Source organism: Cardiocondyla obscurior, linkage group LG17 (genome assembly GCF_019399895.1).
Source record: "Cardiocondyla obscurior isolate alpha-2009 linkage group LG17, Cobs3.1, whole genome shotgun sequence".
In the NCBI taxonomy this organism is placed as follows: domain Eukaryota; kingdom Metazoa; phylum Arthropoda; class Insecta; order Hymenoptera; family Formicidae; genus Cardiocondyla; species Cardiocondyla obscurior.
Window position 1 is genome coordinate 1,476,841 of NC_091880.1, and position 23,677 is coordinate 1,500,517.

Below are 23,677 nucleotides of genomic sequence, written 5' to 3' on the forward strand. Positions count from 1 at the left end.
AATAGAACGCAGATTTACGATAACATAAAACGATTTTTTAATGTTAAAGATTTTTTAAATTTGATGTTTGAGGGTTAATTTAATGATTACAAAATTATTTGCAATTAATTTTGTTTATTTAATGAAAGAAATTGATATTTTAGGGCACTCAATGGAAAGAAGCGCTGAAAATTTTGAAACTCGTGGTGACGAGGTCGTCAACACTTGTAGCACCGCCAACTTCAATGCACGGGTCGTCTTGGGATTCCTCATTAGCGTCACCGCATCCTAGTTTTACCGACACGGAAATATTTACCAAGAAGGAGCTACCGGGTAAATCTTAATTTTTGCTTAAATTAATAATTTTTTTTCTTTGGATGTTTATTACAAATTTTGTTTCTTGTTTGCGGCATGCATGCGTGGCACGGATAATTTATTTCACGATACAACAGGTTGCGATAAAAATAACAATAGCGATAAATAATTATTTTCTGAATTAAACTAACGCTTTTATAATATTACTTTGAATTATATTCTTCCCTGAAATAAATATGTATGTAATTTATTTTTTCTTTCTTCTCCTTACGATTATTTTAAAATATTTGGATGTGTTTTTAGCTTTTGTTTTTAAATGCAGTAATTATATTTTATTGTAGTCATGTAAAAATATAGATACAATTTTTAATATGTCTTCTAATATTGTGAATTACTTTATTTTTAAATAGGAAGAACGATGGACTTTACGTTCGATTTGTCTCAAACACCAGTGATCGGCCGACGTTGGTTGATACGTCAAGGTATTGAGGAAAAGTCGATTGGCTCTCCGCGTTGCTCGCTGTCTCTGTCACCAGCTGATAACAACGCTATTGCTGGATGGAAAAGACCTTGGATGTCGCAGGTAAGTTACTAAACATTTTCAAGAAGAATTTATTACGATTGCAATTAAAATACAGATCTGATCGAGTAACATTAACGAACTTTACATGTAAAATGTAATAGTTAAATGAAATAATGTATAAATTATATATTTGAGATGTGTAACCAGGGTTTTTTTTATCAGGGTCGCGTCAGAGAGTGCCTGGTAAATCTGTTAACGACATGCGGACAGAGAGTCGGCTTACCAAAGAGTCCATCGGTATGTTTTTATTTCCGATATATTTTTCAGTTATTGATTCAGGTAGTGTGAAAATATCTTTTTCCCTAAACAATTTCCATCTCAAGCTACTCAGTTTTGTACGTTTGTATAAAATCATACATTATTTTATCTCGAATAGTATTCCGAAATGTAATTATATGACATGAGAGCTGTAAAAAAAAGTTGTCACTACTTACACAGCTCTGTATAACATATACGTGCGTGTGCAAATTAGTAAACGTTTAGTCACGTTGGGACATGCCGCAGCATGCTTTACAGCGGAGAGCGGGCACATTTTACGAGTAGTTTTTGATTTATTATCACAAAAAATAAAGTTTAAATGATTAACGATTTGCCTGATATTTTTGAAGCTCTGGAGTCAACGCCTGAAGTATTGATTATAATTAAGAATTATTCCGTACGTCTTAAGACAACTGATCCATTGTGTATCCCTTTTTAGGATGAGCACATTAGTTCAATGACATTGTATAGCAAGGTAAAGGGTTATTTATCGAACACAATCTGCACACCCACTATAATTTGCAATAACGCGAATACTTGTACTCGTGGTTAACTGCAATGTTCTGTGAGTCATATTATCACGCTTCAGTCAGCTTTGTAAAAATATTTTCACTTGCACATTGTTACGGGAGAATATATAAAAACATTTATACAAGACTTTGTAAAGCTGTAGTAGTACAATTTTTCAGCACAGCTGTTTTAAATATATTGTCATTCCACGCTTCGTCGTCGTGTTGTATTATTAATATTCTAGAAAAAATATTTTTATATAATTTTGAGGATTGCGGGATACAAAATTGGTAATAGATAGCAATATTGCTATTTACTTTCCAAAATTATAGGAATTTGATTAGTTATTTTTTAGTTTAAAATATTATAATTTTTCTATATGTATATCGTAATTATAATTTCTTTTATTAATCTAATGAAAATTGCGATAGCTCCAGAGCTCTCTGTATATTATACATATAATTAATTATTGTGTAATATACATATGCATAATTACACATAAGTAATTTTGTTAATTTTATTTAAAAGATAAGAAATATTGTTGATTCGTGAATTTGGTATTAATATTTTTGCTTCTAATTCTATTTCTTTATTTTTTAATTAATTTATTTATTTATCACATATAGGTTATATTCAGTCAAAGTTCGGACTTGATGGAAAGACAGTCATCTATGGCTTCTTCAACTGAAGAGGTTTCTGGTGCGAACAACGATTTGAGCGGAGGATCCAGAAGAGACGACGAACAATTCGGCGTATTTAAGGACTTCGACTTTCTTGAATACGAAAGCGAAAGCGTTGAGGTAAATTTACGATTGCTTTGCTTTTTATATAAAAAATATTAATTTAATTTTTTCATTAAACAGGGCGAGAGTACAGACAACTTCAATTGGGGAGTTCGTCGCCGTCCTCTTAGCGAGGGAGAGGAACGAGAACCCAGTTTGCGGCAGGAAAGTTTAAGTGAAAAGACACCATCATCTAGCAAGCACACAACTCGGGTAAATAAAAAAAGAATTAAAAATTAGTTTTAAAAAAATTAATTTTATTACATGTAACTTAATGATGTTTTAGTTCTTTTTAAAATTATTTATATTATTAATAAAATTTAAAATATAGCGCGGCGTTACCGAGGAATCATCGGACGACGAGGCGGGATCGGAATCACCCTTGGATGAAGTACCGGGAGGATCCGGCGCCGGACAGGAGGCAAACAGTATTCCAGGAATGTTCCCGCCGTCTTCTCTTTCGTTGATACCTAGTCGCACACGTCACGACTCATCCACAAGGTCTGACACATCGTAAGTTTCTATAAGAAAGTCTTTGAAAATTCGCATATTAATTGTTTCACTTCGGATTTTTCACCTAAAGTGGCTCGAGCGCGGGAGATCTTGGAGACGTAACGCCTTGCAACGCATCACCCAACCTGTCCGCTTTAATGCCCTTCCGGCAGGTTGTGCGAGACGACGCTGAAGAGATTTGGAGACAGCAAATTCAAAGTCTTATTACTCAGGCACCGTACAACACTTTGAGTTTCTTCCAATTGCTAAGCAAAATTTTGAGGGTAAATATTACATAATAAAAAAAAATTATTATTATCAATTAAATGCCACTATTTTTATTTTATTTTTAGAAAAATAATACATTTTTTTTTTATATAAAAGGGATATTTATTATTAATATTAATATTATTATTATTATTTAAAAATATATATATTTTGCAGGACGTGAGCAGTAAATCTGTCGGTCTCACGCGTGAGGCAAGTGCTCTGCTTTGTAACGGCAGCTCGGCTTCGGCTCTTTTAGGTTGTCACTTATCTAATCACGCCGAGCTGCTCAGTTCTAAAGCCGAGCCGCCCTTGGTATGGTTCTCGGTAACCATATTCGCAAATCAACGGCTGAATGAGACGTTACGCTTTGGAATGTTAGAAATACAGGAACATCTAGAAACCTTTCTTGACAGGAAAGATCACGCTACGGAAGTGAGTAAGATAACGCTGCGGAAGAACCTTTTGTTGGCGATTGTTTAAGAGAAGCAACCATAATATATTTTTATCATTTTTAGTGCTTGGAGGCAGCAAAAGCGACTGCTAAACTTCAGGCATTGGGTGGCAGCCACACTACAGAAGCAGGCGTCGAAGAGATGTTGTTGGACTTAGGCAGAGCGCTCTACAAGTTGCATTTCCAGCTTCTTCTGTTAATCGAGGCGTCTAACAAGATGCTAGGAGCTCTGATGAACGCCGCTAGGAACGTACAGATTCCTTTGCAGGATCTGTCTGTTGAAATCGCAAATATGAAAGTAGCGTTGAGCAGAGCACTTGAAGAAAGCACCGAGAGCGAACGAGGAACACCCACTCCGACACCCAGTCCAAGTCCTCTTCCGGGTTCAGGGGCTGTCGAGGAAGTCGCCAGAGTCGCTGAACTGTTGAGAAACGCAAGATGGTGTCCGGCGCTGGAAGCTGTAAGACTGCATAGGGCACAATGGCCCGGAGACCCTTTTCATGACGACGACGATGTAACGACTGCCGTTAATATGTACTGCAAGTATATAGGTCAAGATAGATCTGGTGAGTTTGATTAATAATCAACAGTAATTAATTATTTAATGTTTGATGTACTTTTTAAATATTTGCATAATTTTTATTTCTATACTTAATAGTATATGAAAACAGTATATGAAATATATATTGAGACTTATATATTTTACGTTTAAATGTGTTTTAGATATATTCGTGGTGACAAGGAAGGACGACGAGATGTCAGAAATATTTAGCAGATTGATGGAAAGTTTATTCGAAGTCCTGGCGGCCGTAACGGGACTAGAAGCGTCTACGAAAGCTGCACGCAATCAGCACGACTCTAATCACGCGAAAAACGATTGTTAATATAGCTTTAATTATGTAGTAGTACGAATCGTTCTCGTATGGAATTAAGCCGATCGTATGTATACGTATTTAATTGTTATATGTAGATGTCTTTATATGCGATGGTAGATAGACGTATGTATATACATACATATATCACGAAAAAAAAAATACAATTCGCAGGTTCGTTTTTTTGTTACAAAGAATGTAATAAATCGTCGTTTGATTTTTAAATTTGGTAAAATAAATTATCGAAATCTCAACAAAAAATTAAAAATACAGATTGCTGAAAAGAAATGAAATAGGATACATATATTTTATTATTAGGGCTATTTCTATCAACATAAATTAATTTTAATCTTGGTTTCTTTTCCATCAAGAGCAGATATGGGCATTGGCATTTGCTGCGACGACAGGCACGGCGGTTAGCGTACGTGACTTTTCCCTCGGCCCTCACTCGGCGGTGCTCGGTTGTACTCGGCGGTGCTGGCGATCTGCGGCAGAGGACATTCATACGCTACGCACTTTGTGTGAGATGGAAGAGATTCAACGCACACCACGCTATGGTCACGTATGTACGCTAGCCGCCGTCGCCACACTTGTCGCAGCAATCGCCATATTGCGCCGTATAGACGTGAGTGAATTGTGCGACGCATGTTCGGCGACCGGTGCAAACCGGTGAATTTGTTGAGTGTTCAAGATGATGCAGTATGAGGAGGAGGGCGAGACATTGAAGGACAAGTCTCGGTGCGCGAATGTTCGTGCCGATCTCAAAATATGCCTTCTTCAAAGTGACTGTTGTAAGATCGTAAGTGACCGCGTGTCCGCCCTAACCTACAATTGCGCGGTACCACGGTATTAATTTAATAGCTATTTTTCTTGCACGCATTACTCATACGTGATGTTTTGTGGAGAATAACGAGCTTGTCGTTTCGTTCTTTCTGATTTTTTTTACTTATTTTTTATTGTACTTTCTTACATCTTTTCAGTAATTGTCGATAATTATACAAATTTGACTATACCATTTATTCCTCTTCCTTATTTAATGAATTGTCTTTTTTACAGTACAAGCGTACTCCTAGGGAGTGTCTTAAAGTGATGGATGGCACAGTTCCCGATCAGTGTCTTGCCTTGCGCAACACATTTTTTGAGTGTAAACATTCTCTTGTACGTAAAAATAAATTTATGTGTAGAAAGAAAGAATATATAACCTACTTGGAATAAATAATTATTCCATATATTCCATATATATATATAGTTCATATAAATGAACTATATATGTTAACATAATTAACTTTTTTTTATCTTTTCATAGATTGATGGTAGACGTCGATTTAGGGGCCCTAAAGGATATTAAATGTTGAAATGAGTATTTGTATGTATGTGATATAATTACATATTTTACGTAGTCATAGATAAATATTTTTTTTTATTAATTAAATAATTTTAAAAGACATTTTTATGTATATAAAAAAATCATCAAAGTTATGAGTTATTGATGAAAAAGATAAGTCAATTAATGTTAGGAGTAATTTATTGTTATTCGTTGTACATGATTTAATAAATCTATTATAATTGCAAAGTAATAACATCATACAAAATCATCATATTCACTTAAGTATCCTAATAATATCCAAGATATTCTTATTTCCTTGTTAGATAATGCACTGCCAAGTTTGATTAGAGAAATATGATGCTTTGTACGATAGTTATTGTGAAGAGATATATTCTTCTACAGCAAAAGTTCTTGTAGGCAAATATTTCATTTTTCAAAAAACTAAAGCAGTCATATCTTAATTCTTAGATTACTCCCTTTCAGTAAAATCAAACATAAGGTTTTATTTTGCAAGAAACGTTTTTTATCAATCTTATTTAAGTTGCTAACAAAATAATATGTGATTAATAAAAATTAAAAAATAAAATGTTTATAGTGAGATAAATTTAAATTAAATTAAAAAAGAGATTTCAAATTTCTCTTATATAACTTGTTACTGAAAGGGTTGATGCAATGTCCAGTCTTGTTTAACATAATGTTATATTAAATTGTTAAATGTGTGTGAAATTCTACATATAGGCAAATTATATTCCAGTAAAACTGTATAATGAAAGGAAAAAGAGAGAGAGAGAGAGAGAGAGAGAGTACGAATGTGAATGTTTTATTGACGCATTTTAATTATAATCACTGTGTATTTTATTTTATTTTTTTTTTTTTTTTTTGATACACATGTCATAGACTGGACAATATTGGCTGAGTGTGACATTACACTATTGCGCTTGTTTGTCACGTTGAGTTGCATGTACAGATGCGTGTATCGAACATAATACGCGTATAATCACAGTAAAATTGCGAAATTGTTCTAAATTTATTCTTTTTATTAAGTTAAGAGCGTTTTGTTCCACATTGTGTTTAGCGAGTATACAATTCGGGCGTAGGATAAGGTACGCCGTTACATGAGTCTGATATTTTATTACAAATCTACAGGATGACGATTACGCCTGCGTAATCGTCCTATCTATTGTCTGTATGCAACAAGCGTATATTGGCTATATAATTTTTTTTGTACTACAATGCCAACTCACGCTACTCTTTCACTCTCTAAAATGGCTATAGGCACCTAGAAATGGAAAGTTGTAAATTTTTCTCCTGTATGCCGTTTTATTCTCATCTCTTTCCTACATATAAGTAAAGAATATTTCTTACATATGAATAAAATTTAAATTAATTACATTAAATAAAATTGTCTTTAAATAAATTTTAATTACATGTTTCTCTAATGAGAAAAATCAATATAAAGAATGAAGATGCAGTGAAAAAATAATTAAATTATATAAAATTACTGATTATAAAATAAAGCCTGAAAAATGTATTTAATATGAAATGGAAAGAGAGAGTGAGAGAAAGAGAGAGAAAGAGATAAAGCGAATAAGGTAGTTAGAAATAAAATCTTATTCAAATATCTAAGAATGTAATGTACTGTCACATGTGACGATTAAATTTTGCGAGCGTAAAATCCGTGTAGACGGACATATAATATCAAATCTGAAGATAATCGATAAAAGACTCGAAGTTACGTTCTATCGTGTTGGCCTTCAAAGTTTCACTACCTTGTGCCTAAGTCACCTAATTGATTTCAAGAGTAGCATTTATTTCAAGAGCAGGTTTCAGGATAAATTTCCCGTTGTGATATATACGCCGCTGGTTCAAATATCACAGTTTACCGAGTATGATATGTAGTTAGCGATTATTCGATAGTTATCAATAGTAATAAAAGTAAGTTGCGTATATTGTGTATTGCGATGCCCGTAGGATGACCAAACGCTTCTGATCGGCACATGTTATCTTTTCGATGCGTAAAAAATGTTCCCATTTTCCTCGGAGATTAAATATCGTAATATCCTCGCTGCTTTCCGTACGTACGAAACAAATCGAACATCCGTTTTACATATTACTTTAACATTATATGTTACAATACTTTCAGCGGCCTGCTTAACTTTTATTATTGTTATTCTGCGTTCTGCGTACATTACATTTCCGTACCGTTCGGTGACCCTACTTAGGCGATGCTCGCTTGCGTAATGAACGAGATAGTAAAGTCGAAAAATACAAATAGGTCCAGTTGCATATCTAATCGAGCAATGCAAGCCGTTCCGTCGATTATCGACAAGACTGGTCTAAAGCGTATACGAAGTTGCGTTTCTTACAATAGATAGTATGATAAGAAATCACAGTGTCTCGTTCATTAACGGCGCCTCACGACGATATACTTCTTCACTTTCCGCTAATTAGTATCCCATTGTTATCCCGCTATGTCAATATAGTTATGCCCCTGCAATTCAAATACGTTGAAAGTTAAAAAATATAAATGCTGATTGATAGCGATACCGTTTCGCTATTGATACCGGGTGGTATCAATTTTAGAGTATTTCGTTACAAATGGTAGCGGAGCGCCGGAATTTGATACGATACCGTTTCCCTCTGATTTTTCCGCCGAGTTACACGTAATGCTATTCGAAAGGACGCTCCCCGCAGACTCCGCCGACCGGGTGAGGAATCAAAAGCACACGGAGGGCCTGTAGAGCCCGGTGTATCCGCATAAGCGTGCACGAAGTGCCGGCAGAAGTATCGCCGCGGCGTCAAGATTGTCTTGCAGATGGGAGCACTCGCAGATTAAAAGATACATCTTGTCGCCTTGCGACATTGACTTGTGCAGGGTGATACGACGAAGACCCACCGACTTCGGCAAGTATCGGTACATCATCCGTGCACCTGCAATTCAGTAGAATCGGAATACACCGCCGTTATCATATAGATTACATCAGTATAATTGCGTTTTCTTTTTGTACGCGTGCATTTGTTCTTATCTATACAGATTGATAACGCGCGCAATTCTGTAAAACAGACATATTTAGCGACGAAGTAATCTTATCGATTGTTTAAATTATTAAAGTGTAAAAAAAAAAAAAAGAAAAATCATGTAATCATGCATATCATTTTTATAGCGTTATTACATGATTTTTTTAATACTTTTATAATTAATAACGAACGTTTGTTATTTGTACAATTGTGCTAAATATTATAGAGTCGCAAGACAGTTTAGAATTATTTTAAGTTTGGTCCGTGACGCTTTCGGGATAGGACTTTCGATTCAAATTCACGGAGGTATGAACGAGCGTGTATAAGTAAAGAAATTATGGGATATAAGTGATACGATTCTTTATTGAACGATACGCGAGTCTCATGGAATTTTTCTTTCGATAGGCATTGTTTTCGCACAACGGCAAGGTCTCCGCATCAGTTATCGGGCGAACCGTGCTATTTACCTGCTCAGCAGGATTACCGACGGTGCTGCGTCGCGAGACTAACGCGCGCCTAAATTGGCAGCCATTTCTTGATCGCGAACGGCACTTAGACGGACGGCGAGCAGCGTCGAGACGAGTTTGATTTGCGAATTTGCGGCTAATATGGGTCTCGCGAGCTGCCGAATCGTCGAACGAGCAACGGGAGGACGATGCTCGTGCGGGAACGAACGCGCGGTGGTAAGAACTATCTAGTAATTGTCGAAATCTATGTCTCTCGGGGGAACGGCAACGGCGGCTAACCGCCGACTTTCGAAAGTTACGCGTTTCTGTCTCGTTGCGTTATTTCTTCGCCCGCGATGCGATGGAACACGTAAGCGCGAATGGCGTGAGAATAATAAGGTCTCGATACGATGCGCGATGCGAGAATTAGTGTCGCGACTGACGAAAGTGCCGATAAACGGCAACGGGAAGACGAGGAGAGAAGGGGGGAGGGGCGCGGAGGGAATTGAACAACGGTGGAGTAGTACTTCCGTGATGAGTACCTCGTAATTAATTTTGTGATTAAATCGCATTCATCGTAATGCTCATCGCGAGAGTTGACTAATTATTTTTGACTACCATTAGCAAATAATCGGACGACAGAAGAGTAACGACGAATGCGAAGGACGAGAAGGAAGCCGGGAAGGCATCGGACGACAACGAGGAACGAGAAGTAGGAGAGGTAGGCAGTTGGGAAGACATCGGACAGCAGCGGAGTAGTACTCCTGAGGTATCTCATAATTAATTTTATGACTAGTCCGCATTTATCGCGATGTCCATCGCAAACATTGACTAAATCTTTTTAACTATCATTAATATAGGATGAGAGTAGAGCAGCAGTGAAGGCGAAGGACGAGAAGGAAGGCATTAGTACAATGAGGAACGAGGAATAAGAGAGACAGGCAGCCAAAAAGGCATCGGACAATAACGGAGTAGTATCCCTGCAATGAGTAGCTCACAATTAATTATGAGATTGGTCTGCATCTATCGTAATGTTTGTCAGAAGAGTTAACTAAATGTTTTTAATTTTTATTAGTATAATAATTTATTGTGCTGTGTGGTAACCAGCAGTTATAGTATATTGTATATTTGTATCGAGAAATAGTTTTTTTCTTGTCATTTCTTTTAAATAATTGTAGTTACGTTTATAATCAGAATGCGTTACGATAAATGTAGGACAATTTTGATACATTTGTTATTTATTGGATCAATTGTTGGAATTTTATCGTATGTTATCGCATACTAAAAAAATAGTAGATACCCACCTGTCCAATACAGCCAATTTTGCTCGAATTTAAGGCCGTCGTCGCCTTCGAAAACTTTAAAAATCGACACTATGTAACCGGTGGACGGAATAGGTGGCCTTCCTCCGGGTGGTTCAAGCGGTGGTCTCGCGATGGTCGCCACCTCGTTGAATAGGTCTAACGTGTGACTGGCCGCGTATCTAAGATCGCGGGGATCGAACTTACGTAAAGCCGCGCATTGCACCTCGTTGTAAAAGTCTATGGGGTCTGTGTTTTGCTTGTTTATCAGGTAATACGTGATGAACGGGAAGTCCGCTGAAACATTGTAAATCAGGCGTACGATCTTACGAATAAATAAGATCTTGGTTATCGTGTTATCACTTCTTTTACATATGTAAAAAAAATTATTATACTCTTTACATACCGTCTTTTTCCATGTTTGTTAATAAAATGCTTTGCGACGCGGAAGGTGCTATCTCGGCGACTAGTTCTGCGGCGGTATCGCGTTGTAGAACCAGTGGCCGAGACACCGGAGACTCCATCAGTGGGTCCAGGGGTTCCAGCGGTGTCATGAAATGCGCGAGAACACATTGCTTCGGATCCTCGACTTCGAGAACCGACAGAGGACTTCCCGGTCTCTTCTTATCGGCGACAGGCGCGTGCTTCGAACAAACGAGAAGTCAAGTTGCAAAAAGGAGTAGTTAATAATAATAATTATTATTTTAGAGATAGAACGAATAAAATGGTAGCATTCCTTTAACAGCAGAGCTTTTATTATATAAACTTTGTAATTTTAATTTGATACTTTTATTATATTTATATCAATTAGACTTCAATTAATCTTCGATTTAAAATTTCACAAAAAAACTGTGCTGCATTTTACTATATGTATTAAGTATCTACTGTCCTCTAAAATATTTTCTTCTTTATAAAAACGCGTGTATTTTGCGTCGAATAAAATAATTATTTTTATTAACTCACTGGCACGCCGGCTGGTAAAAAACGTTCGAGAGACGCGAGAGGTATAATGAAACAGTCGCGGTCCAAAGTGGCTAAGGAGATCGGCTCGCCTCGTGGCGGGCTGTTTCCAGAAACTACGAGGGGTGTGTAGGTACCGGAAGCGCGATTCCCGCTGAAAGATACCTGCTAACATTAAAAAAAAATTATATATTAGATATATGTAAGCGACGTGCTTTTTATTATCATACGCCTAGACGTTACATCGTGTTAGATTCGACATTTTATACATACGATAACATATTCGCCAGATACAGATTCGTCTGTACATTAGTATTCGAAATAATATAAATCCATGAAATTATATTCGGCAAATAAAATCTTTCAGAACGTAATAAACAGTGTCGAGGTATTAGTCAAGATTGTAAATATAGGTACCTAGTCGAGCGCGCGGTGTGTATGTATGCCTCGCGCGATTTGACCTACCACATTCCTCGGTCGAGTTAGCTCGTAGTCAAGCCACGCGGTACGCACTGAGCGGAGCTCCACGTGTTCGGAGCTCCAATAAGTAATTATAATTAATAAATTAACATGTTGGATGATACGAAATCACTTCTATCAGTTTCTGTGACTAACTCTCTTCACTCGGAGAGCATTTGCGGAGTCTAAGCTTATCTTAAATTACTTATAATTACTTGTAACGTCGCAATTATTCGCCCGTATCTGATCCAGGATATTCTTATAGTACATCTCTTTTTGATTTTACATTGTACAGTAATTCATTTCGCGATTCTGGAATATTATCTAACCGAAAGCTTTTTTTTCTGTTTAGATTAAACCTGTATAGTCTGAAGAAGCAATCGTCATATTCTTGTTTTCGATTACTACAAAAGTCGTTGGTTCGTCAGTTGTTCGGTCGTTGTTGTACGAACGTTTCGGTAGTAGGTATTTCTTGAAAACTCGAGCGAGAGATTTTGTAACAGAAATTTTTTTTTTAATCAACGGAAGAGTCGTACAATACTACGCGGAAAATTTTAATTCATTGATTATTGATACATTAGCTATCGCGATTATCCGCGAGTATCCAATGCGCAAGAAGAGGAAGTGATCAACATCTCCGAGGCTCGTAGAGGAGGAGCAGGTCTAGGACAGACATCGGGCATCGTCGGATCAACCCAAGAGTAAGTTTTTTTTTTTTATGTAACAGTTTTTTATATTTTTTTGTATTTTTTTATTTGAACAATAATTAATTATATAGTAATCAGTATTAAAAAAAATTTGTTTAATCTTTGCAAAAGATATTTTTGCAAATTTTTTGTAAAAAAAAAAATCAATATTAAATATCTACTTGCAAATAGTATATTAAAAGTGCGTCAATTAATTTTTTAACTCAGTGAACATTATTATGAGCATTCTTATAATTTAAACTGTATTTTTCTGTTGCAGTATCGATGTCGCCGATTAACGAAATAAACGAGCTACGGTCGGAGCTCGTCGCGAATACCGCAAAAGTAATCGCGCGTCCGAAACTTATATGAAATTTAAAAACGGGAGAACCGCCAGTATCGCGCGATTAATTTTAGTAATCAATCCGCGCGCGTATCCGCGAATGTCGCGAGTGACCAGTGGACGTTGTGACCAGTAGATGTTGTGACTTGTGGATCTGAATTCTGAGAGGAGGAGCAGGTTCGGGATGGACATCGGGCATCGGCGGAGCAACGATTGGGTAATTATCTTTTCTTAATTACATTAAAATAAAAATTTATTTTATTCGGCTAATTTTATTATTTCAAAAATAATTATAAAATTACTGTAAAGAAAAAAAAATTAAAGCTTTAGAGAAAATACTTTTTATAAAAATTTTTTCAAAAAATGTAGTATTTTATACATGTTTTTCATTGTAGTTTTCATTTGTATGTTACAGATATCATCATACCACAGCATCGTCGTAGCTGAACTCCGCCCGCGTCGCATCTAATGTGAGTGTTTTTTTCTTTTTACAAGGCAACGAAATTACGAGAAACTTGCAATAGGAATGTATTTAATTATAATATATTTTATTAGTTTATTAGTATATAATATATTTAATTTAGTTAATTTAATTTAATTACAATATACAATAATTAATAGCTATAGAATTTAAAAGAGTTCAAAGATATACATCTCGTAGATTCGTTGCCTTAAAGGTGGAGGTATAAGTAGCGTTTGAAAAGTAGTTTAGTTCTTCGCAAGTGGAAAAACGTCTCGGCCACTTGCGGCATAGTTGACGTTTTAGGCCACTTGCGGCACGATTGACATTATCAGCCACTTGCGGCCACTGTCGATATTTTCGATTTTTCGATCCACATAAAACGTCGTCTCTTAATTCGTCCCCGTATCGTTTGCAAAATTATTCTGTTAAATAAACTGAATTAACTATCGGAATTAAATCGTCGCGAGATTATTAAAAGCATTTGTCGCGCAGTATTAACTACGTTGAGTTAACAATCCCCCAGGCGATTTTTTTTTTATAAACGATCATCATCTATACCCTCGGTATCCATAAAGTCTGACGATATTCGGTAATAAATCACGTACGCGTAGGAGAAGATACATTTTAGATATAAAATAGTTCGTTTACTTTTTTGTTAATTAAAAAAACTAAAATATTAATTTCTTAGTTGTAATAATAAAAAAATAATTTTTTAAATCAATTTTATTATTAAAATTACGTTAATAATACAATTAAATTTTTAGTTATAACTTACAAAAATTTTCGAACCTGCGTACACAGAGACATGCATGCATGTATACTGATTTAATGTCGCTGAAGCGGCACGTGCATAGGAAACATACGTGTGCGCATCGTTAATATTGCGCGAAAGACACATATGCGGTGAAAAACTTCCACGATCGATAACAATTTACATGCTGTTTTGTGTGTAAAAATAGTATGTCGCATAATGTAACTGCAAGATTTCCACTTGCATTGCATCCGGGCTACACGCAGCGACGCTCGCATCTATCTTGAACGCGCAAACTTTAGTTTAATGACTTAACTTAATTGACGTAAGTAGAATTAAACTACGCTTAAGTCGATAAACCGTTATCTCGCGTACTGCACTCTCCCCGACAATAAGTATTAATACTATCTTATTCCAAATATTTATCAGTTGTCGATTGCGAGCACGCAATCGTCGCGTATGCGTGCATATTAATTAACGTTATGTTTGACGACCGTTTCGTAATAACAGTTCTATCTCCAGAACTGCTCGCTGCATTTTTTTAAGTCCTCGACTTAGCGACCGTGTCACATAATTTATATATTCTATATATTATTACAAAAGATATTATTTTGGGGGGGGAAAGATATATTAGATAATTAAAGACACTTAAGAATCGAGGCTGCGCGTGTTTCGATATTAATCGCGTTGCGTTAATATACATGACCGTAAATGCCTATGGTGCACATCGTAAAGGTCACAGGTCGCTACACGACACTGCAGTCTTCGTTAGAGCGTGAAAGCTGCAGCGATACCTCAATCGTGAATTTCCGCACTTACATCTCTCGTGCGGCCGCTTCTTTTCGGTCACGCGAAAAAGTTTCCCACGAAATTTATTGCGAAAGCTCACCGCGTCCGTATTCTTTCAATACATCTTGTCGACGCGGTTCCACGATTAATAGCAATAATTGCGGCGCTGGGACAAATTTAATAGCACTTTCCGGTACGAGGATAAAAACAATTTCGGAAGTTATCGAATAAATTATGGCTTTTTAATTTCATAAATCAGTTAAACGTGGAAAATCGAAGGCGCTGTTACTGTTTACTCAACGCTTTATTACTGAAAGGATTAAACGCCCGGTGTTAAATTCTGTTTGCCAGCCGAGCGACGCGAGCAGCGGGATTCATTACGTCGTAACGCGTCTGTGGCCTCAAAACGTCTCTCCTTTCCGTGTACGGGATGCGCAACGTTTACGAAGACATCGCGATATAACGCGGTACGGGCGGAGTTTCGGGTGGGCTTGTGGCAGATAATAGATGTTAATTGTCGAACGTTTGCGCCTCGGCAAATTTATATGTTTCCCCCGGCTTATCGCGATGCGCAACGAGATAGCGACCTTTGCATGTCGCACGAGGCCTAGCGTTAGGTGCCAGTTTAAGTTTTTCCCGTTTCCACAGCGGTGTCTCATTTCCGCCGCGACTTCGCCTTATTGCAAAATTGTTCGTTATCCGATGGCCCGATTTAAAGAACGGCGATATAACACTTAGCTCAGTAATAACGGCGGCGTAGAGCAATTAATCTATCGAAGAGGTCGAGATTTATCGCAGCAATATTTAGTTAGTTTCCAGGAAATATTTTTTGTCTTTTAAAAAAAAGATATAGAAAAAGTATATGTATATAATTTTGTACGACGATAAAGAACGTGTACTTGCGCCGCGCAATCAATTAAATTGCATTTATAGTAAACAATTATGTGCACGAAATATTAAAGGTCCTTTCCGAGAGATACAGTTCAGGAGTAACGATCGAATAGTTGCGACAAACAATTCGTAACGTTTGTCTTAGTCAGATAAGGTCGCAAAGAACGATTCAATGATCGCAGACTAATTCGGTTCCCACAGTTTAGTCGATTGCGAAGAAAATAGTCGTAATTGGAGGTTAAAAGCAGGGTATATCCAGCGTTACCACAACAATTTTCCGTGCGTGACTTACATCCCGAGATAAAGTCGCTTAATAGTTTATTGGCGTGCCATTTTACACCGCACACCGTGGCCGCAAATTTATCGCCAGTTATCAACTGTTTTCGCTAGATCCGACGGATAGATAAATCGAAATACTCCTCTCTCTCTTCCCCCCTCGTTAAAATACTTCACATATCTTAACCATTACAAAAATAAATGGTAATAGATTCGTGCTAGAAATACGTATGTGAATGAAAAATTTCAGCGGTAGATCGAAGTAAAATAGAATTGCAATGTACAAGTCATTATCGAACACGTTAACCGTACTCACCTGCCTGGACGCAGTCGGGGTCGGCGGGTCGCACGTCTCCTTTTGTTGGCCGATTTGATTCTGCTTTCTCCTTGCCTGGTTGCCGGTCTGGCCGGGTTGCGTTGAGCTTACGGGACCGCCGCCGCCCCATTTTATCACATGTGAGCTCGAGCTGCGGCGCGGCGACGGTCCTAGTCGCTCGCCCGAGTCCTCGGGCGGCGAGCCGAGCGGTCCACCTGCGGGCGGCGACAGGAACAGATGAGTACGGTAACCGTGACTCTGGTGCTCGTGATCGCCCATCGACGACAAGTGTCCGAACTCCCGGGCGCGTCGCACGGGCGCGCGAATCCCGGTGACCACCGACTGACCGATACCACCGCGCGCCGCGCCGAAACGCGAGCCTATCTGGCCGAACGAGGGCCCGCTGGTCCCGTAAACGGTAGTGCTGCCCAGGACGGGTCGGACCTCGCCTAGTCCTCCTCCACTTAGTCCGCCACCACCGAGTCCCTTCTCGCCCCCGAAGTTCTTGCGGAACATAAGATTCATGACTGACTTCGCAGCTCGCTGTCGGCGTATTTCTCGTAGGGTGTACGTGGGTTACTTTTTTTTTTTTTTTTTTCTCAGCCTTACTTTCGCTCGGCCATTCGATACGATTGGTCGATTCGACGGGTGCTCGAGGATGCGCGTGGTAGAAAGGCAGTGGTGATGGTGGTGGCGGTGTGCGACGATCACAAATGGATACAAGGGTATCTAGTGTGTATTTTTTTTTTTTAGCTCTTTCCTAAATCTCGTTAAATTATTTCGTGTGAAATTTTGCGGCTTTTTCGACGAGAATTTGCTCTTTTTCCTTTCGTTTTTTTTTTTTTTTCTGTACAATTCTGGTATAGCTGACGAACGTCTAACTTATAGCGAAATGTATTACGAATATAACGATTCTGACACGTTCAAAATGCTCAACTCAGGCGTGTGATGTCGCGCACAGAAGAAACCGACGTGGTGGAAGGTCAGACGACATAAGGGTTGAAGTTTAAATCGCGAGTCGCACGTGCGACAGCACTGACAGTGAACTCTGGCAGCGAATGGTCCGTGCACTTAACTTTTACCGACTTCCTGCTCTACCTGTGTAGTTATAAAGCACTCACGTGGTCAATCTAGGTCGAAGAACGGTAACGATCCTCTACCGCGCGATTTGGGTGGGATTTTTCAAAGAATAATCAGCATTTGGCCCCAAAATGTTTAAACTAGGTGAGACAATGCGTATAAAATTTTATTTCAACAATAAGAAAATGCTGCATCTCGGTATTTGAACGTTTTACTAAATACTTTTGCGATAATATCAGTGATAAAAATAATATTGCACGGCGTAAAGTACGATGTATTTTAGTATCGAATATTTTAGTTCGTGTATTTCAATTTTTAGTTAAAATCTTTAACTTCTTGAAAATTGCAACGACGTCCTTTCTCAGGAGCCTAACGCGCAGAGAACAGGATTGACCAATAAATTCGAAAAATTTCAATGCCTGGAATACAGCCAGGCTACCTTAAATCCGCCTTGGATGATCTAATTTTTGTTAGCTGATAGATGAACGTAGATAAATAAGTAAAATAACTGTATAATTCATCCGACGCGAGCGAGCATAAATTTCTAGTTCGATACATTTCACACGGCGGTATTTAAGCGCTATCGCTTCTTCGCGATCGTGAAAATTTTTCGCCTGATATTATTTTCAATATTTAAAACAGTTTCACATATATTTTCTCCACTCGCGTCACGAATAAATCCCTGCTGTCTAATGTCCGCGCACTTTATATTTTAGTTCAGTTTTCGTTACAACGATACTCGGTCGAATTTTCACTTTTTCGTGGAGTTAAACTCGCGAAAATCAAATGAGTTTAATTTAACCGCAGTTAAAGTTGATGCAGGAACGTCGGGTTAAAAGTGGCACAAGTAACGCGCGCGTCAACTAACGTTTGCCTCTTCGTGGGAGAACTGTCTCGTCGTAGGAAAGGCACGAGCTTTAATAGCCAGTCTCTCGATTGATTTAAAGCAGACTGCTTTGTCACGGTGGCGGCACAGATATATACATTACATGTAGGTGCGTGAAAACGTGAGATCGACTTCGATTCAATGTAATACTCAATACTTTATTTAATAACGAACGGCCAGGCTGAAGCGTAATTTGTATCGACTCATATTTCTTGAATATTTTTGGAACGAACTGGGCCCGGTATGCCAAGAAAATTTCTCTCGCAATCCGATGAATAAATATTTCCTCACATCTGAGAATATTAAATATTAATCGCTATTTTTAAACGGACGGATAGATCACCGGTGGGTTTATTAATAATGCGAGGACCGATGTAATATTTGTTGGAGATAATTTTTCTTGCTGCGACATTATTTTTTTTAATGCTTACGAATTTAATTAAGATTTATTTGAGCTTTCGCAAAAGGTACTTGGTAAAGCGTTCAATTCAATATTTAAAGTTTACGGCGTGCGTTTCGACTTTCCGATAATGCAACACGCGCCTAACCGATCGATTGCATTACTCCGGTAGTCTAGGGCCGATTCTTCGATAATTCTCGGAAGCGAGTTTTTACAGGTTATAACTTTAAACGCCGTGGCTGATTGTTATGTATGACAATTAGTTAACGAGGTAAATATCTCTTACTATTTTATTCGATCTATAGTTAGTCGGAGGTACGTGACCGTGAGTTTATATTAGTTATCGAACTTAAACCAAGTCCGTTTCCAGTCCAGTGTAATGCGCCGCGATAAAAGTAACGTGTATGTATTGAAAAAAAAATGTTAAAACGTTCGAATGGGAATAGGGTCTCTAAAAAAAATTCGCCACAGCATTATTTTGATATCTCTTTAATTCTAATAACATGTTATATAAAACACTTTAAAACATTAATAATTAGGAGCACGTAAGACAAAAATAGTAAGGTGGTAACAAACGAAATTATCGGTATATGTTTTTAATTTAGTACATTCTGATTTGTGATTCGTGCGTGGAATTAATTTTTAGTATTCTAAAATTAACCGTACAAGTATCGTCGGTAAGCGAATTTATGTAGAAATTATCTGTTCTGTTGGTTTAAAGCAAAGTAATACCGAAGCGATTTGAGTCAATTGTCGAAACGTTCTAATTACTAATTACGTACAAGGAAAACAAATCACGCAAATGCCGCATTGCCGTGACCATAAAGTACTAAAATTTATCTCCTTGGCTTTTACAAGATCCTGTGATCTTGTTATATTATCGAGTCACGTACCATGTAGAAAATTCAACTTTTCTTGGCAGTAAAACAAGTGGCGAGATCGAGATTTATTCCCGGGTTTACACTCAAGCGTGCTCAACACCAAATTTACTCAAATTAATTCAAAATTAACAGTCGCGCTTTAAATCCTTTTCGAGTGTCTTCAAAATTTAATTCGTCAAATTTTTTAATAAAAAAAGTTCCATAATTTTTATCGATTATTTTAATTTCGTGACTTTTATTTATTTATTTAATTTTTATATTACAGTACGTAATATACAGACGTGATATCGATTTTTGATATAGTTTCTTTTTATTTCTCGGAGTGGAGAACTTTGTACTCGAAATTTGCAAAAGTGCTTTTATGAAATTCCAATCTTAAAAGTCTACTAGAGGCAGTCGCAAACTTCATGCAAATTTCAAAGTTTTACACGAGGGAAGCAAGCGAGTAGCTGTCTGCGCGATAATATGTGAGTGTGCATAGATAAGGGCGAGATGGTCGTCTATCATCGCTGTCGGAATGTCATTACGGACGAGACAACACTGACATGAAACTCGGTTAAAAGCCATAATCATACGTAGAAAACGGTTAGTAGAGCCGTGAATTTTTTTTTCATAACGTAAACAAGGTCACAATGCGTAAGAAATAAAAAAAGAAATAAAATAAAATAAACAATTTCTATCAAATATTTTAGCTAACAAAATTTACACATTGAATCAGCGGTACGAAAAATATTCAATCGGAATTAAAAGAAACCTTTATAAATTATAAACGAGACGTTATAGAGTAACTAAAGTTACTTTAATGTTCAGTATTCGATCGGCGACTATCGAGTTGATGAAAGGTGCTAAAAGGTACTAAAAGGTTATCTTTTACGTAAACTGCGTTATACTGCGATTATGCAACGAATCGGGGAAAAAACAACGACGTTATTGTAGGAGACCACTAGAAATTCTTTTCTTCTGTAGATCGATGTTACATTGAAATATTCACAAGCGGCTTGATTGCGGCGCGGCCGCGCGCGTTACAAGGATAAATCGTAAAACAACAGAAAACGACCGGTTGTTAAAACTTTTTCTATTTTGTATTTACGCCTCCGATATTAGCGGCTGAGTTTTAAATCGCGCAATTTCACGGGCGTAATCCGCCGTGCGAAAGCAAACGACATGTGGTGCCCGCTCCTATCGAACACATTCGACGTACTGAGTTTCCGCGTTTGCTCGACTTATCGAAAACGATAAATCAAATAAACGAAGAAAGCTAAACGCCACGATAAAAAGGTCTCGAGGCATTTATGAAACATATGTTTCGTGATGCCGGCTTATCGATTTCGTATTGTAATATTCACACTACACGCGATTGACGGGCAAAGTTCAGATTCGGGCGTTTCTGCGGTGACGCAGAAACGACCTGGCTCGATCGTGCCGCGACATTTCGATTGGTTTTTTATACTCTCGAGTATTCTGGCGGAAACGACGCGGGCGGCATTTTCGCGTTTCGAGGACACGAAAATTTTTTTTTAATTTTTTTTTTTTAAAGTAGGTACGCAGTGCATCTGCATTTCGCGGTCCGACGAGCTATCCTCGTGCCTCGATCGCGATTGTTCGGGCGAGCTATATTGGCGTTTCGGCAGATTAGCATAAAATATTCGAGGGCGCAATGTCAATTCCTTGGAACGTCGAGATGATAAGGGCGATCGTTATCGCGCCGGTACTCGCGGGAACACGTGTTCCCCGCGCGGTAGATCGATAGCGCGGTAAAATATTCACACGTGAGGCGCGGACCCACGCACGCCGTCGCGACAGGTGGATTCACAGAGTGACAGAATGACGGCGTGCATAATGGCACAGCGATATGCATGGCGCGGGATGAAAGGGACACGGCTCTTATTTTTTTTTATTTTTATTTTTTTTCTCTTCCCCTGCGAAAACACGGCAGGATTTAAGAGCGGAGCGCAGGCACTCACGGGACTCACACACGTGTCTCTCACACGCCGGTAGATCGATAACTGCATTGAAATATTCACTGTGAAACGCGATGTGTGCCGCGACGGTGATACGTCAAGGTCCCTCCGCGAAGGTTATTATCTCTTGCGCTTGATCCAGACATGCGATGCCAGCCCGATGGCGTAACGCCTTCCGCGACGGTTCTTGAGGGTGGGTATAGCTTCGAAGACGCACTCGCGACGTTGATGCGAAGACGCGGATCTTTCGTCGTTGTTCTTTAAAAAGCGCGGCGTGGTACGTGGAAGGTGGGGAAGCGTCGGAACGAGCGACTTCGGGCGGCGCTCTTGGTGAACGGCACCCTCGCACTGAGACGTACGCGAGGCGTCGCGACGCTTTCCAGGGTCGTAGAAACCGCGGCTGCCCGCGACGCGCCGCGACTAGAGACACGTGGGAGTCGCCACGGCGGTGCCTAATTCACGGCAAAGTAATTGTTCTCGTGTGCAGTCCCCCGACAGCGGCCCTCTTTGAAATCCCGGCCAGGCTAATGCGCAACGTTAATGACGACAAATGTCTATTTCAGAAGCAAACGGAATCCGTCGAGATAAATTAGAGATCAATTTTTGTCTCAATGAATTGTACAATTCGAATCCGGTCCTGCTGTTCGAAGAGAATATCGCTTAGGAGCTTAGAATATTTTTTGCAGCGTTACTAATTTAACATTAAAACTTAAGTCTTGGAATACGAGACTGTTTTTTTTTTTTTTTTTTTTTTTAAGACAAAATTTGTATAACAATGTAAAGGTAATAATTATAAAAATTTAAAAATGAAAAGTGCGTATTTAGCTGTCGCGATTGTTGCGTTTTGAATTATTTTATACATTAAATCGCCGCAGCTTGGCACGATTATCGGTCTCGATAAAACGATTCACATTCTCAATTGTGTACGATTAAAAGTACTTCTAATTTATCTCTTACAATCAGAGCCAATGTCGTCCTCTTATTCTATTTTATGTCCTGCCGATTTTGTTTTACTACATGTGCGTTTTTGGCAAAAGGCCACAAGGAGGCTTTAAAGCACTTCTGTAAAGATGATTTAAATCGACGGAGAGTTTCCAATTTTTATACGATTTCGCGTTCGATTTTCGACCTTGCGATTTCCCACCCACGATATTAAACTCTTTGAGAAAGACAGAATCTGACGTTATATTTACTTTAACGTGTCGCGACAACTGTATATTTACTCTTGGCGTACGTTTGAAAACTAAAATTGCCGCGAGTATTAATAGCGAGACGGCGATACCGTCTATGAATACCTCAAGGTATTCGGCGTGACAGACGGCCGGTATTGGCGTAGATTGGACGATACGAGGAAACCATCGATTCAAAAATGTCACAACGTAAGATCGATCGGCCTCGATCACGAAATTTACTCGTCGCGCGATTCTATGTATTTTACGCTGTGAAGGCTCGCAGGACATCTCGACACTTCCCCTATGCGCCTTTATTCAAATTAATGTGAGTCTTTAAAGCACGAGGATCTCCCGCCGTACTTTTACCGAACACGGAATCTTTTTCTTCCTTTTTCCTTGCCGCGTGGCAACCACGCCAAGTAAATTTTGGAATTTATTAGGTAATTGGTTTTTTTTTGTGATTTTATTGGAGAGACGTTTAAGCTTCGATAATATAATAAACGGGAGAAAGTCGATATATGAGAAAGTAAACTCAAGGGATAGGGAAAAGAGATTGCTGCGTGCTCACTCGCTCGCTTTCCGGATTACGACACATTCGGAATTACAAGTACAACGATCGATTAGTTTGCAGTTTGCGTGCGCTCTGTAACCTTGCATGAAAACCTGGCATCGTCCTAGGACTTGTTATATCTGATGGAATAGTTAACATTTTTAGGCAATTGCAATAGATATATTACCTTGAATTAAAGAGCATTCCCG

General features: G+C 38.3%; 5 protein-coding genes across 10 annotated transcripts in view; 4 read left to right on the forward strand and 1 right to left on the reverse strand.

Moving 5' to 3' along the window:
• Positions 1–2,242, forward strand: part of Fry (Protein furry) — a 30,915-nt gene extending 28,673 nt beyond the window's left edge. The window contains exons 38-40 of the mRNA XM_070668495.1: positions 144–312; positions 705–877; positions 1,040–2,242. Coding sequence (XP_070524596.1) covers positions 144–312; positions 705–877; positions 1,040–1,165 — 468 coding nt within the window. The 3' untranslated portion in view covers positions 1,166–2,242. The remainder of the gene's footprint in view (positions 1–143; positions 313–704; positions 878–1,039) is intronic.
• Positions 1,455–4,524, forward strand: LOC139109406 (protein furry-like). Its single transcript, XM_070668457.1, has 9 exons — positions 1,455–1,505; positions 1,575–1,610; positions 2,272–2,445; positions 2,509–2,640; positions 2,759–2,940; positions 3,011–3,203; positions 3,364–3,621; positions 3,705–4,206; positions 4,364–4,524. Exons 1-9 carry the CDS (start codon positions 1,455–1,457, stop codon positions 4,522–4,524), a joined length of 1,689 nt encoding a protein of 562 aa, XP_070524558.1.
• Positions 4,525–5,019: 495 nt separating this feature from the next.
• On the forward strand, positions 5,020–8,226 carry LOC139109467 (cytochrome c oxidase assembly factor 5). Its single transcript, XM_070668559.1, has 3 exons — positions 5,020–5,311; positions 5,569–5,670; positions 5,819–8,226. The coding sequence occupies exons 1-3, from the start codon at positions 5,204–5,206 to the stop codon at positions 5,858–5,860; spliced, it is 252 nt and encodes an 83-aa protein (XP_070524660.1). The 5' UTR covers positions 5,020–5,203; the 3' UTR covers positions 5,861–8,226.
• Positions 7,991–17,125, reverse strand: LOC139109459 (uncharacterized). 4 transcript variants are annotated; one of them, XR_011546836.1, is made up of 6 exons: positions 16,539–17,124; positions 11,568–11,732; positions 11,011–11,248; positions 10,608–10,901; positions 8,471–8,770; positions 7,991–8,330 (listed from the first exon to the last, which is right to left on the reverse strand). XR_011546836.1 is itself a non-coding variant. In XM_070668547.1 (5 exons), exons 1-5 carry the CDS (start codon positions 17,061–17,063, stop codon positions 8,556–8,558), a joined length of 1,434 nt encoding a protein of 477 aa, XP_070524648.1. In that variant the 5' UTR covers positions 17,064–17,125; the 3' UTR covers positions 7,991–8,555. The 4 variants fall into 4 exon arrangements, 3 of the variants coding, with proteins under 3 accessions (XP_070524648.1, XP_070524646.1, XP_070524649.1); XM_070668547.1 differs by having other exon boundaries at positions 7,991–8,770; positions 11,568–11,729; positions 16,539–17,125; XM_070668545.1 differs by having other exon boundaries at positions 7,991–8,770; positions 16,539–17,125.
• Positions 12,443–23,677, forward strand: part of Lbr (lamin B receptor) — a 66,949-nt gene continuing 55,714 nt past the window's right edge. Inside the window, exons 1-3 of one of the 3 annotated variants that reach the window (XM_070668514.1) lie at positions 12,443–12,724; positions 12,990–13,269; positions 13,468–13,522. The gene's annotated coding sequence lies outside the window, so the exon portion shown is untranslated. Of the gene's footprint in view, positions 13,523–23,677 lie in introns of all 3 variants that reach the window. The other 2 variants (XM_070668515.1, XM_070668516.1) reach the window with 2 other exon arrangements.

What these genes read in the sequence shown, in the direction of transcription:
- LOC139109406 (XM_070668457.1), top strand. Translation starts at nt 1,455, where the DNA reads ATGATTAACGATTTGCCTGATATTTTTGAAGCTCTGGAGTCAACGCCT. An exon ending in TCCACAAGGTCTGACACATC is followed by an intron (nt 2,941 to 3,010) that starts GTAAGTTTCTAT and finishes TTTCACCTAAAG; the next exon opens with TGGCTCGAGCGCGGGAGATC. An exon ending in TGCTAAGCAAAATTTTGAGG is followed by an intron (nt 3,204 to 3,363) that starts GTAAATATTACA and finishes TATATTTTGCAG; the next exon opens with GACGTGAGCAGTAAATCTGT.
- LOC139109467 (XM_070668559.1), top strand. Translation starts at nt 5,204, where the DNA reads ATGATGCAGTATGAGGAGGAGGGCGAGACATTGAAGGACAAGTCTCGG. An exon ending in AAAGTGACTGTTGTAAGATC is followed by an intron (nt 5,312 to 5,568) that starts GTAAGTGACCGC and finishes TCTTTTTTACAG; the next exon opens with TACAAGCGTACTCCTAGGGA. An exon ending in TTGAGTGTAAACATTCTCTT is followed by an intron (nt 5,671 to 5,818) that starts GTACGTAAAAAT and finishes ATCTTTTCATAG; the next exon opens with ATTGATGGTAGACGTCGATT.
- LOC139109459 (XM_070668545.1), bottom strand. Translation starts at nt 17,063, where the DNA reads ATGAATCTTATGTTCCGCAAGAACTTCGGGGGCGAGAAGGGACTCGGT. An exon ending in CCCCGACTGCGTCCAGGCAG is followed by an intron (nt 11,733 to 16,538) that starts GTGAGTACGGTT and finishes TTTTAATGTTAG; the next exon opens with CAGGTATCTTTCAGCGGGAA. An exon ending in AACAAACATGGAAAAAGACG is followed by an intron (nt 10,902 to 11,010) that starts GTATGTAAAGAG and finishes ACAATGTTTCAG; the next exon opens with CGGACTTCCCGTTCATCACG.